The sequence below is a fragment of the Ornithorhynchus anatinus genome, chromosome X5, assembly GCF_004115215.2.
Source record: "Ornithorhynchus anatinus isolate Pmale09 chromosome X5, mOrnAna1.pri.v4, whole genome shotgun sequence".
NCBI classification, from domain to species: domain Eukaryota; kingdom Metazoa; phylum Chordata; class Mammalia; order Monotremata; family Ornithorhynchidae; genus Ornithorhynchus; species Ornithorhynchus anatinus.
In genome coordinates, this window is record NC_041753.1 from 43,355 (window position 1) to 54,189 (window position 10,835).

Here is a 10,835-nt window from a genome sequence, read left to right on the forward strand (position 1 = left end):
GAGGACGGTCCGGCGCCCCCTCCCCTCCGCCGCTCTGCGGACCCACCCCGACCCCACGAAGCACACGGGCGAAGGAAGTCATCGCGGGTCATGTTGAGGGGTTAGTGAGTGGGGGGCGGCGGGGGGAGGGGGAGGAGCGCGCTGCCGGCCTCTGCCCCCCCTCCCCCAGCCGCCACCCCCTACTACGGTCCCCACTTTCACCGTTGGATCCCTTGAAGGCGAGGGGCGGGGGTGCCAGCAGCTCAGATGGGGGGTGGGGGGTCCCGCCTCCCCCCCCGGGAGGGGCCGGACCCTGTCATCGGGCCGGGTGTAGTGGCGGGGGAGGACCGGGGGTCGGGGAGTGGGGGGGGACCACCCCGGGGGTCGAAGGAGGACGGGGGAGGGGGGTGACGGACGCCCCCCCTCCGTCTGTCCGGGCGGCTCAAGAGCTGCTGCTGCGGCGGCGGCGGAGGAGGGAGACCGGGTGACCGTTTTCCTCTTGGTCGCTCTCGCAGTCGCGCTGAGGGCGGGAAGGTGCGGGCTGACACTCCGCCGGGGGGAGGGCGCGCGGGGAGAGACCCACCCGGGCCCCGGCGGGGTTCCCGCAGCCCCGCCGTGCTTGGGGCCGTGGTCCCACGCGAGGCCCTGGCGGGGCTGGGCGGGGGCCGGGCGGGGGCCGGGCGGGGGGTGGGAGGATTCTCTCACCAGCTCCTCGTCCGCCAGCCCCTGGTTACAGAGCAGGCCCATCCGGCAGAGGCGGTTGCAGGCGAAGACCATGTTGTAGGAGAGCTGGGGGATGGAAGAGAGGAAGGGTCCGCCCGCTGCGCCCGCCCAACGACCGGCGGACGGCAGGGGTGGCCCCCGCCCCCTCCCAGACCCCGAGGGTTGGTGGGGAGAGGGGCCCCGCAGGCCTCAGGGGAGCGGGACCTCGCGGGTCTCTCACGCTCACCTTCCACTTGCGCCGGATGTTAAACTGGCGGAATTTCTTCATGTTGATGGAGGAGCGGCTGCGGCTCTTCTCCTGCCTGGGTGTCAGCGGCTGTGGGCACGCACGCTCAGCAGCGCCCGCTCCCCCCTTGCCCACCCCCGGCCCACTCCGCGCCCGGCGGCCGACGCCCCCGCCTTTCCTTCCCCAGGGAGGTACCTGGATCCAGGGGTGTTGAAGACTCTGCTTGGCCGTCATCCGCTCTCTGACAACCACAAGGGGAGAAACCCCTTGCAGACCGAACCCGAACGGTCGCCCCCTCCTCCCCCGCCCTCGCCAGCCCTGCCTGGGGCCCCGAACGCTCTGGTGCGGGTGTGGGCGGGGGGGGGGGGAGAGTCTCGGGGGGGGGCGGGGAAGAGGAGGGTCTGGGGGACCGGGGGGCCGCGGGACCTGGGGTCCTGCACCAGCAGGCTGCAGATGAAGTCCTTGGCCTCCTCTGACGTCTGGCCGAAGTACTGCTCCTCGAACTCGAAGACCCCGGCCACCACGTTGGCCAGCGTCTCCTGATCCGTCTCCCCCTGGAACGGGGACAGGCCGCTGAGCCTGGGGGGAGCAGAGGGAGGGAGGGGCTCAGGGGGGGCGGCAGGCAGGCAGACAGCCCTGGACGTCTTCCCCCCCACCCCAGGGGCGAGGGGCTGCGCTTACAGGATGTAGGTGATGACTCCGATGCTCCTGGAAGAAGAGGGGGAAGGGTGAGGTAGGGTCCCGGGAGGAGAAGCTATTGTCAAGTCCCTCCCCCTACTCCTTCCCCAGGTGCAGCGTCCAAAGCAGCCCAACCCGTGGCTTCAGCCAGGGATCTCCAAGCCCCTACGGCAGACAGGTCCTGGCGTGTGGAGGGGTGGGGGGGCAGGGAGGGGGGCCTGAGTCAGCTGGGGGACGGGCGGTCGGAGACAGATGGGGACCCAAAGCTCCGGCCGGCCGGACGCCCCCCGCCCCCACCCCCGAGGCCGCCACCCCCAAGGCTCTGCCCATCCCCGGCCCCCACCGTGGGCCTCACCACATGTCTGCGGGGACTCCCAACGGCTGGAAGTTGACCAGTTCAGGTGCTGGAGGGGAAAGGGTCTGGTCACCGGGGCCGGGGGGGTTACCGCTCTGTGCCCTGGATGGGCGCCGGGGCGGAGGAGGAGGCAGCTGAAACTTGGGGACGGGTGGGAGGGCTTGGGAGGGGCGCCCGGGGAATCGGCAACGAGGGGTTGGAGCCGGAGGCCCGGGTCCAGAGGGAGGGGGGCAGGAAGCGCGGGGGTCAGGCTGGCCGCGGGGGCAGGAAGGGAGCCCGCCTGCTCACCCACGTATTGGGGCGTCCCACACGAGCTCTTGAACTCCACGCCTTCCTGCAGCCGCTGAGCCAGGCCGAAGTCGATGATTTTGATCTGGGGGCAGGGAATGTCTTTCTGCTTCAGCATGATGTTTTCAGGCTGGGGGGAGAGGGAAGGGTTTTGTTGGGGGGGCGGGGGGCAGGGCTCAGCCTCAGTGCTTGAGTCCCAGCCTCAGTGCCTCCCGCTGCCCGTTACCCCTCCCCCAGCCCGAAGACCCTCGGGCCACTCAGTCTCCGAGGGGAGCACTAGGTTGGGGCGGAACGGGGAACGGGGTCCCTCGGGACAGGGACCGTGTCTGATTCCCACCTGGGGGTTCCCTTTCACCTTTTAGGACGGCGCCCTGCCCTCGGTAAGCACTATATACATAGTTTTACTAGTCCTGCCACTACTAGTAGAGGTCGGGGAGGGTCAGGGGAGCCTGGGGAGGGGCTGGGCCAGGCCCCACCTTGAGATCAAAGTGGGCGATGTGTTGGCTGTGTAGATAGGCCACCGCCTCCAGAATCTGCTGGAGGAACTCGATGGCCTCCACCTCGCTCAGCGCCTCCTTTTCGGCGACAAAGTCAAACAGTTCTCCGCCCTGGATCCTGGGGGCCGGGGTGGAGGGAGGGGGCGAGGATGGACCTAACACCCTCCCTTCCCGTCCCGTCCCTCGTCCCCCCCGAGGCTCCCCCCACCCTCCGACCTTCCTGCCCACGGCTCCCCTGCCGGGTGTCAGCGCGCCCCCGGCCCCCCGGCCCGTGCACCCCGGCCCGTGCCCGCCCGCCCCTGCCCGAATCGGTGCCCGCCGCCGTCACTCACAGCTCCAGGATCAGCACCACCTGAGCCCGGCTGGCGAAGATGTCGTGCAGGCGTATGACGTGCGGGTGGTCCAAGACCTGCAGGATGGCCACCTCGCGCTCCACCTGGCCCCGGTCCAGCCCCAGCCGGCTGCCCCGCCGCCGCCGCACCTTGACGAACTTAGCGGCGTAGCAGATGCCCGTGGCCAGCTCCCGGCAGCGCTGCACGAACCCGAAGTGCCCGCTGAGGGACGGAAGGACACACAGAGAGACACGGGGGAAGGGGGTGAGCCGCGGTCAGGTCGGGTCATGTCAGGGGAGGGGCCGGCAGGGGTCAGCCAGTCAGTCAGTCAGTCAATCGATCGTATTTCATTCACTCATTCAATAGTATTTATTATTGAACCCTTACCATGTGCACAGCACTATACTAAGCGCTTGGGAGAGGACAATACAACAATAAACAGACACATTTCCTGCCCACAAGATACAGTCCAGGAGGGGGGAAAGATATGAATATAAGTAAAGAAACTACAGATGTGGCTGTGGGACTGAATAAACTGTGGTATTTGCTAAGGACTCATTAAATGCCAAGCACTGTTCGAAGTGCTCGGGTAGATACAAACTAATCGGGTTGGATATAGTCCCTGTCCCGCGAGGGGCTCACAATCTTAACCCCCATTTTACAGCCGAGATAACTGAGGCGCAGAGAAGGCAAGTGACTTGCCCAAAGTCACACGGCAGACAAGTGGCGGAGCCGGGATTAGAACCTACATCCGCTGGCTTTGAATATGGGGAGGCTAGTGGCCCGTCAGAGAAGCAGCGTGGCTCAGTGGAAAGAGCACGGGCTTGGGAGTCAGAGGTCATGAGTTCGAATCCCGGCTCTGCCACTTGTCAGCTGTTTGACTGTGGGCAAGTCACTTAACTTCTCTTTGCCTCAGTTACCTCATCTGTAAAATGGGGATTAACTGTGAGCCTCACGAGGGACAACCTGATTACCCTGTATCTCCCCCAGCGCTTAGAACAGTGCTCGGCACCTAGTAAGCGCTTAACAAATACCAACATTAACATTAATTAATCATTGGTTCAATCAGTCAGTGGTTTTTGTAATAATAATCATGGTGTTCGTTAAGCACTTACTATGTGCCAGGCACTGTACTAAGCGTGGGATTAGAACTCACATCCTGCGAGAGAGTAGGTGTAGATGGAGAAGAGAAGGGGACCCAGAACTGAGCCTTGAAAGGCTCAGGGGGGGAGGTGGGAGGCAGAGGAGGAGCCCGCCAAAAGCTAAGGAACAGCCAGAAGGATAGGAAGAGAACCAGAAGAGGACAGCGCCCGTCAGGCCGAGGTTGCAGACTGTTTCGGGGAGAAGGGGGTGGCTCACAGGGTCGAAGGCGGCGGAGAGGTCGAGGAGGCTTATAAATAGGGGAGCGGACGTTAGATTGGGGAAAACAGGAGATGACTGGAGGCGTCAGAGGGGGCAGTTTCCGCGGAGTGACCGGGGCCTCTCACCTGCCCAGCTTCTCCAGCATCTCGTACATCTCCTCCACGTTGCCTGCCCTGGCTTGGGCCATGGCGCCCCGATCCTCCTCGGGCCCAGCGGCTCCGGAACACGGGGGCCCAGCGGGGCCCACCTGAGGGCACAAGGCGGAGGGTGAAGGAGGGAGGCTGGCAGAGGGAGGGCGGGGGCGGGCAGGGGGAGGGCGGGGGTGGGCAGAGGGAGGGCGGGACTGGCAGGGGGAGGGCGGGGGCTGGCAGGGGGAAGGCGGGACTGGCAGGGAGAGGGCGGGGGCTGGCAGAGGGAGGGCGGGACTGGCAGAGGGAGGGCGGGGGCGGGCAGGGGGAGGGCGGGGGCTGGCAGAGGGAAGGCGGGACTGGCAGAGGGAGGGCGGGACTGGCAGGGGGAGGGCGGGGGCTGGCAGGGGGAAGGCGGGACTGGCAGGGAGAGGGCGGGACTGGCAGGGAGAGGGCGGGACTGGCAGGGGGCTGGCTGCCTAGGGCGGGCCCGGGCTGGGTGCGGGGTGTGGCCCGGTGCGGGGAGAGGCCGCCGCGGGTGGCGTCTTCCCTTCGCACCCACGAGCCCTCGTTGGGACCTCGGGGGCCGCCGGCCCCCGTCACCTGCTCCCCGGGCCCCGCCTCCTCCCGCCACCGTTACCGGGTCGCAACGGTCCCAACGGCCCCGGGCCGGCCCGCCCCGGCCCCGCCCAGCGGCGGCCGCCCGGAAAGGGGCGGGGGGCGGGGTGGGGGCCCGGCCAATCCTGGAGCCGGGGGGGGGGGGGGGGGGCTCGGACCAATCGGTCGAGGGCGAGGATTTCCCCCCCACCCCCCCTCCCCGGCCCCGGTATTCGGTCGGGGCGGAGCCCGGGGCCCAGAGGCGCAAACGCGAGCCCGCGGCCGCCCGTACGAGTGCGGTCGTCGTCGGGGCAGAGCATTCATTCATTCAAGCGTATTTATTGAGCGCTTCCTAGGTGCAGAGCCCTCTACTAAGCGCTTGGACAATTCGGCAACAGAGAGAGACCGTCAGACCCTGCCCAGTGACGGGCTCACAGTCTAAAAGGAGGAGACGGACGGCGGAGCCCAAGAGAACCAAACAAGGCGTCCGGCTCAGACGTCATCAAGATAAATAGAATCAGAGATACATACGCCTCATTGAGAAAACAGAGTAATAAATAATATATACAAATATGCACGGTGCCGAGGGGAGGGGAAGGGGGAAGAGCAGGCACGGACGGGCGCCTGGTGAGAAACCCCCCCGGCCTCCGCCCGCTCCCTCCCCGCCCTTGCACCCCCCGGGAGAGACTCACCGGGTCCCCGGGCCGCCCGGGCCCATCCCACACCGACGCCGTGGCCTCCGCGGCTCCGGACGGGAGCCGGGACCTGTTGTCCGCCGCCACCCTGGGCCGGGGGGGAGAGGTGACCGACTCTGCCTCGACTACCTGGTTTCCAGACCTCGCTGGCCGCCCTCGATCGCCCCGCTCCCCGCTCCCTGCTTCCTGCTGGCTCCAACTTGTTTCCTGCTCTCCGCTCCCCTCCCTGCCCGCTGCCCTTTGCTTGCTAACGCCCAACTGCAGCCGCCGGCCTGGCCCGGCCCGGCCCGGCCCCCCTCCGGTCCTGGCCAAGACCCTCGTTCCCTGGGGAGGGGTCTTCCCAATCCCAAAGTGGGCCCGGCCCGGCCCGGCCCCGCCCCGGCCCGGCCCCGCGGAAGCGGAGGGGAGGGCGGGGCCAAGCTTAAGGTGGTGCGGGATGAGGGGCGGGCACGGCCGGGTGCCCGCCTCCGGGAAGGCCTCCGCCACCCCCCGGGCACCTGACAGGGTGCAGAAATAATAATAATGATGATAATAATAATGTTGGTATCTGTTAAGCGCTTACTAGGTGCCGAGCACTGTTCTAAGCGCTGGGGGAGATACGGGGTCATCAGGTGGTCCCACGTGAGGCTCCCGGCCTTCACCCCCATTTGACAGATGAGGTCACTGAGGCCCAGAGAAGTGAAGTGACTCGCCCACAGTCACACAGGTGACAAGCGGCGGAGCCGGGATTCGAACCCATGACCTCTGCCTCGCAAGCCCGGGCTCTTTCCACTGAGCCACGCTGCTTCTCCAAAGCAAACCGGGCGTCGGCCAATTTGGGGTCCCGGGCGAGGGGGGAGGTCTCCCCCACGACCCCACCGCTCCCCGTGCGGACAATAGGAAACCCGGGAGCGAGCCATTCATTCATTCATTCTTCAATAGTATTTATTGAGCGCTTACTCTGTGCAGAGCACTGGACTAACCGTTTGGAATGGACAATTCGGCAACAGATAGAGACCATCCCTGCCCAGTGATGGGCTCACAGTCTAATCGGGGGAGACAGACAGCAAAGCAAAATAGAACAAAACAAAAACAAGACAACGTTATCACGAGAAATAGGACCAAGGGGATGTACATCTCATTAAAGGAATAAATAGGGTAATAAATAATATATACAAACGAGGACAGTGCTGAGGGGAGGGGGAGGAGCAGAGGGTGGGGTGGGGAGCCACAGTCACCTTCCCAGGGAGTGGGACTGCTGGAAGACCCCCACCCCAGGCGTGTGCAGAGGCAGGGGGATGGTTGGAATGACCCCGGATGGTGGGGGGAGAGATTCTAAGTCACTTGCGAGCGAATGAATGAATGACACCCTCATCTCCCTCTGGCCTGGAAGGCCTTCATTCATTCAATTGTATTTATTGAGCACTTACTATGTGCTTACTCTTTAAGCGCTTGGAAAGTACAATTCGGCAACAGAGACAATCCTTGCCCAACAATGGGCTCACAGGCCCTCCCTCCTCGTATCTGACGATTACTCCCTCCCCTTTCAAAGTCTTTTTGAAGGCCCATCTCCTCCAAGAAGCCTTCCCTGACTAAACCCTCTTTTCTTCTCCCACTGCCTTCTGTGTCAACCTGACTTGCTCCCCTCTTTTAGCCCCACCCTCCCCACCCCACAGCACTTATGTGCACATCTATAATTTGTTTATATTAATTTCCATCTCCCCCTCTAGACCGTAAGCTCACTGTGGGCAGGGAATGTGTCTGTCGATGGATATACTGTACTCCCCCAAGCGCTTAGTACAGTGCTCTGCACACAATAAATCCGACTGAATGAAGGCTTGATTCATCGTGACCGAACCTCCCTCTAGGGGAGGGCATCCGGACCTTCTCCTGCCTCCATACCCAGCCAAGTGCAGTGGCCCAGGCAGGTGGGGAGGAGTAGGAAGGAAAGCAGAGAAGGAAAACAGGGGAGGGGGCTGGGGGCCTGGGTGAGGAGGGCCCCGCAGCCAGCAGGCTGGCAGAGGGCAAGGCCCTGGGGTGGGGGCGGGTGTCTGTCAGCAGCACGGCTGGTTTCCATGACGTCGGGGTCGTGGGTCACGGTGCTCCATTTCCTGCCAGAGATACTCGCTTGCACACACACACACACACACACAGACATACACACACACCCCCAAGCCCCCCATGGACCTGACCCCACTTCCTCTTCCAGGTAAACCCCACAGCCCCCTACGCCTACCTGGAGGGTGAGACCGGGAAGAGGCAGGGGTGGGTCGGAGCACGTGTACGGGAAGGGCGGCCCCTTGGCAGACTGAGGGGATCGGAGTGGGTCTAGAGAGGACGGAGGGGCGGAGAAGACCCTCCCGCCTTCTCAACCGGACACCTGTCTCTACCTGCAGGAGCAGCCCCCTCCCCAACCTTCAGCACCTTCCACCCTCAGGGTTCCAGCCGGGGAGCTGGGGCGGTGACCCAACCCGACTACAGGCTGCCGGGACACACGGCGTCTTCCCCGGGACCCCCCAGGGCCCCGGCCGAGGTGAGCGGGATGGGGCCCGCGCCCTGCAGTCGGTGGGAGGGGGGGCATCCCTGGTGTGTCTTTGAGGGAGGGCTTCCTGCAGGAGGTAGGCTGGAGAGAGGTCGTGGGGAAATGGGGTCCAACTGCCCCCTCGCCACACCAGCCCCTCACCTGCTTTCTGCCGGCCTAGGGGGACGACCTTTCCGAGGGTCCGGGACTGCGGGCCGAGACCCTCGCCTGGTTCGAGAGGACCCAAGCGTCAGAGCTCCTGCCTCACGGGGTGGCTCCCGCCTGGTTCCACGGCTTCGTGTCCCGCAGGTGAGGGTCGGCCAACCGACCTCCGGGGTCCGGAATCACGGGACTCCCCGGGCCTGTCCAACGTTGGGGGGAAGGGGATTGGAGGCAGGGGTCGCCCGGCTCCCTCACCTTCCCCGTCCTTTAGGGAAGCAGAGCAGCGGCTGCAGGAGGGCCCCCAGGGCGTCTTCTTGGTGCGATTCAGCGAGAGCGGTGTCGGCTTCGTGCTCTCCTACAGGTGGAACTCGGCCCGGTGGGGGTCGGGGGGCTTCAGCTGGCCACGGTGACGGAGGGGGTGGAGGGCGGCCTGGAGTTGCCGGCCCCACTCCCCTCCCCCGATAACCAGGGTCCCTCCCCAGGGGTCAGGGCCGCTGCCGCCACTTCCTGTTGGCCCAGGGCCGGGATGGGCAGCACGTGGTGCTGGGGGAGGACCGGGCCTTCCCTGGACTGCAGGCCCTGCTGGACCACTACGGCCGGGAGCCTCTCAGCCCCTACGGGGAGCGGCTTGGACCACCCTGCCACCGACAGGTACACGCACCCCACTCCTGCCCCCACACTCACCCCCTTCCTGGGTGCCCTTCTGCCCCCACTTCTACCTTTATGGGGAGCGGCTTGGCCCACCCTGCCCCCGACAGATACGACGCCCCCCCACGCCTACCCCCTCCAACTGGAACCCCCCAAGTCCACCCCATCCCGGCAGGAAGCCCCTCGCCCTCCCCCCACACCCACTGTGGGAGCTCCTGCCCTGCCTGCCGGCCCTGCCCGCCGCCCGTCCCCTGCCCACAGCCTCTGCCCTGCCCACTGCAGGGGTCCCGCCCAGCCGGCCTCTTCCCCCGACCCCCGGAGACTTCAGGACTCCGGGCTCAAGGCCCGCCCGAAGTGTCGGCGCTTGGAGCCCCTCAATACGCCTCGGTCTGCAAGAAGGGCCGGCACCCCTCCCAGGACCCTCCCCTCCCATCGCTTCCCGTGCTGGGCGCTGGGCAGGACGGTCCGAGAGAGCAGAAGGTTCGGGGGTGGCCCGGGGGGGTGGGGGGAGTGATGGTGGGGGCAAGTGACTAAGAGGAAGGTGCTTGAGGGGAAAAACAGGGTCGGGCAGTGTCTCTCACCATCTCTGGTTGGGCGTGGGAGGCAGGGCCAGGTGCTGACCATCCTGTCTCATCCCCCCAGATCCACGCGGCCCCACTGGACGAGCTGTACAGCCCAGTACAGAGACGGGGGCTGGGGCCGGGCCCCACGACCCCCTCCTCCTCCTCCTCCCTCCCCATCTATCATGAGCCCGATGACCCCATCGCCTTCTACGCCATGGGATGGGAAGGGGGCGGGATGAGTGAGTGGCCCCCCCAGCCCGAGAACGTCTACTCCGAGGTAAAGCTGCGGTCCGAAGGGATACGGCAGGAGACCGACAGACCTCTCCCCGCCCAGAGCCATGCCCGCCTCCGGCCCAGCCCTTCACTGCCACTGCCCAGGGCCCAGGTATGGAGCGGTGCGGGGGAGAAAGGGGCAACCTGGACCCAGTGGGGAGGGGGAGCTGGCCTGGCTGGGGGGGGAACGGGGATCGGAGACTCCACTCATCCCGTAACCCAACCCCTCCGGTAACCCTCACCAGGAGCTGGATGTCGAGTACAGCAAACCCACACCTCCGAGCCGCCGTGTCCCCCAGGACCCCCAAAGTCAGACCCTGCCCCAGAATCGACCCCGCTGGAGGTCTGGGGGGGATCCTGCTCCAGGCCAAGGACCACCCAGGCCCCCGCTGCACTGAGCTCCGTCCCGTACCCTCCAAGGTCGGGGCGAGGGGAAACGGAGGGACACAGACGACTGAGGTTAGACCTCAGAAAGGAACACGCTGTGGTCATAGACAGCCCGGGGCCACAGACATGCATGTGACTGATCTCAGCTGGAGGCCGGGGCCCACCTTGCCCCTCAGCCCAGACCTCCATCACCCCCGTGAAAACCTGGACCCAGCAAGAGGGGGGAGCAGGCGGAACACTGGAAGAGACTGGGAGACCCCGGGTCCCCCCAGAGATAAATGGAATTCTCCAGTTGTTCTTGTTGCCATGTTTTCCCTCACCCACAGCCTGTTTTGGCCGCTTGGAGAGTGTGCACACGTGTGAAGGAGTATGCGCATAATGGAACACGTACTCGTGCGTGTGAGAGGACCAGGACAGTAAAAGGAGTCCCGGGGAAGGGGCA

At 65.5% G+C, this 10,835-nt stretch overlaps 2 protein-coding genes across 5 annotated transcripts; one reads left to right on the top strand and one right to left on the bottom strand.

Annotated features, from left to right (window-relative positions):
• Positions 1-73: 73 nt before the first annotated feature.
• LOC103169903 (death-associated protein kinase 2-like) lies at positions 74-6,206 on the bottom strand. 4 transcript variants are annotated; one of them, XM_029056106.2, is made up of 12 exons: positions 5,858-6,206; positions 4,566-4,687; positions 3,079-3,300; positions 2,726-2,864; positions 2,250-2,379; positions 1,962-2,010; positions 1,610-1,636; positions 1,355-1,507; positions 1,124-1,169; positions 929-1,018; positions 685-768; positions 74-499 (listed from the first exon to the last, which is right to left on the bottom strand). In XM_029056106.2, the coding sequence occupies exons 2-12, from the start codon at positions 4,625-4,627 to the stop codon at positions 422-424; spliced, it is 1,080 nt and encodes a 359-aa protein (XP_028911939.1). In that variant the 5' UTR covers positions 4,628-4,687; positions 5,858-6,206; the 3' UTR covers positions 74-421. The 4 variants fall into 4 exon arrangements, with proteins under 4 accessions (XP_028911939.1, XP_028911941.1, XP_028911942.1 ...); XM_029056108.2 differs by lacking the exon at positions 5,858-6,206 and adding an exon at positions 5,209-5,242; XM_029056109.2 differs by lacking the exon at positions 5,858-6,206 and adding an exon at positions 5,172-5,190.
• A 1,807-nt stretch (positions 6,207-8,013) lies between these two features.
• Positions 8,014-10,687, top strand: SH2D2A (SH2 domain containing 2A). Its single transcript, XM_029056105.2, has 8 exons — positions 8,014-8,048; positions 8,236-8,372; positions 8,542-8,669; positions 8,794-8,883; positions 9,005-9,173; positions 9,453-9,650; positions 9,813-10,118; positions 10,252-10,687. Exons 1-8 carry the CDS (start codon positions 8,021-8,023, stop codon positions 10,402-10,404), a joined length of 1,209 nt encoding a protein of 402 aa, XP_028911938.1. The 5' UTR covers positions 8,014-8,020; the 3' UTR covers positions 10,405-10,687.
• Positions 10,688-10,835: the final 148 nt, after the last annotated feature.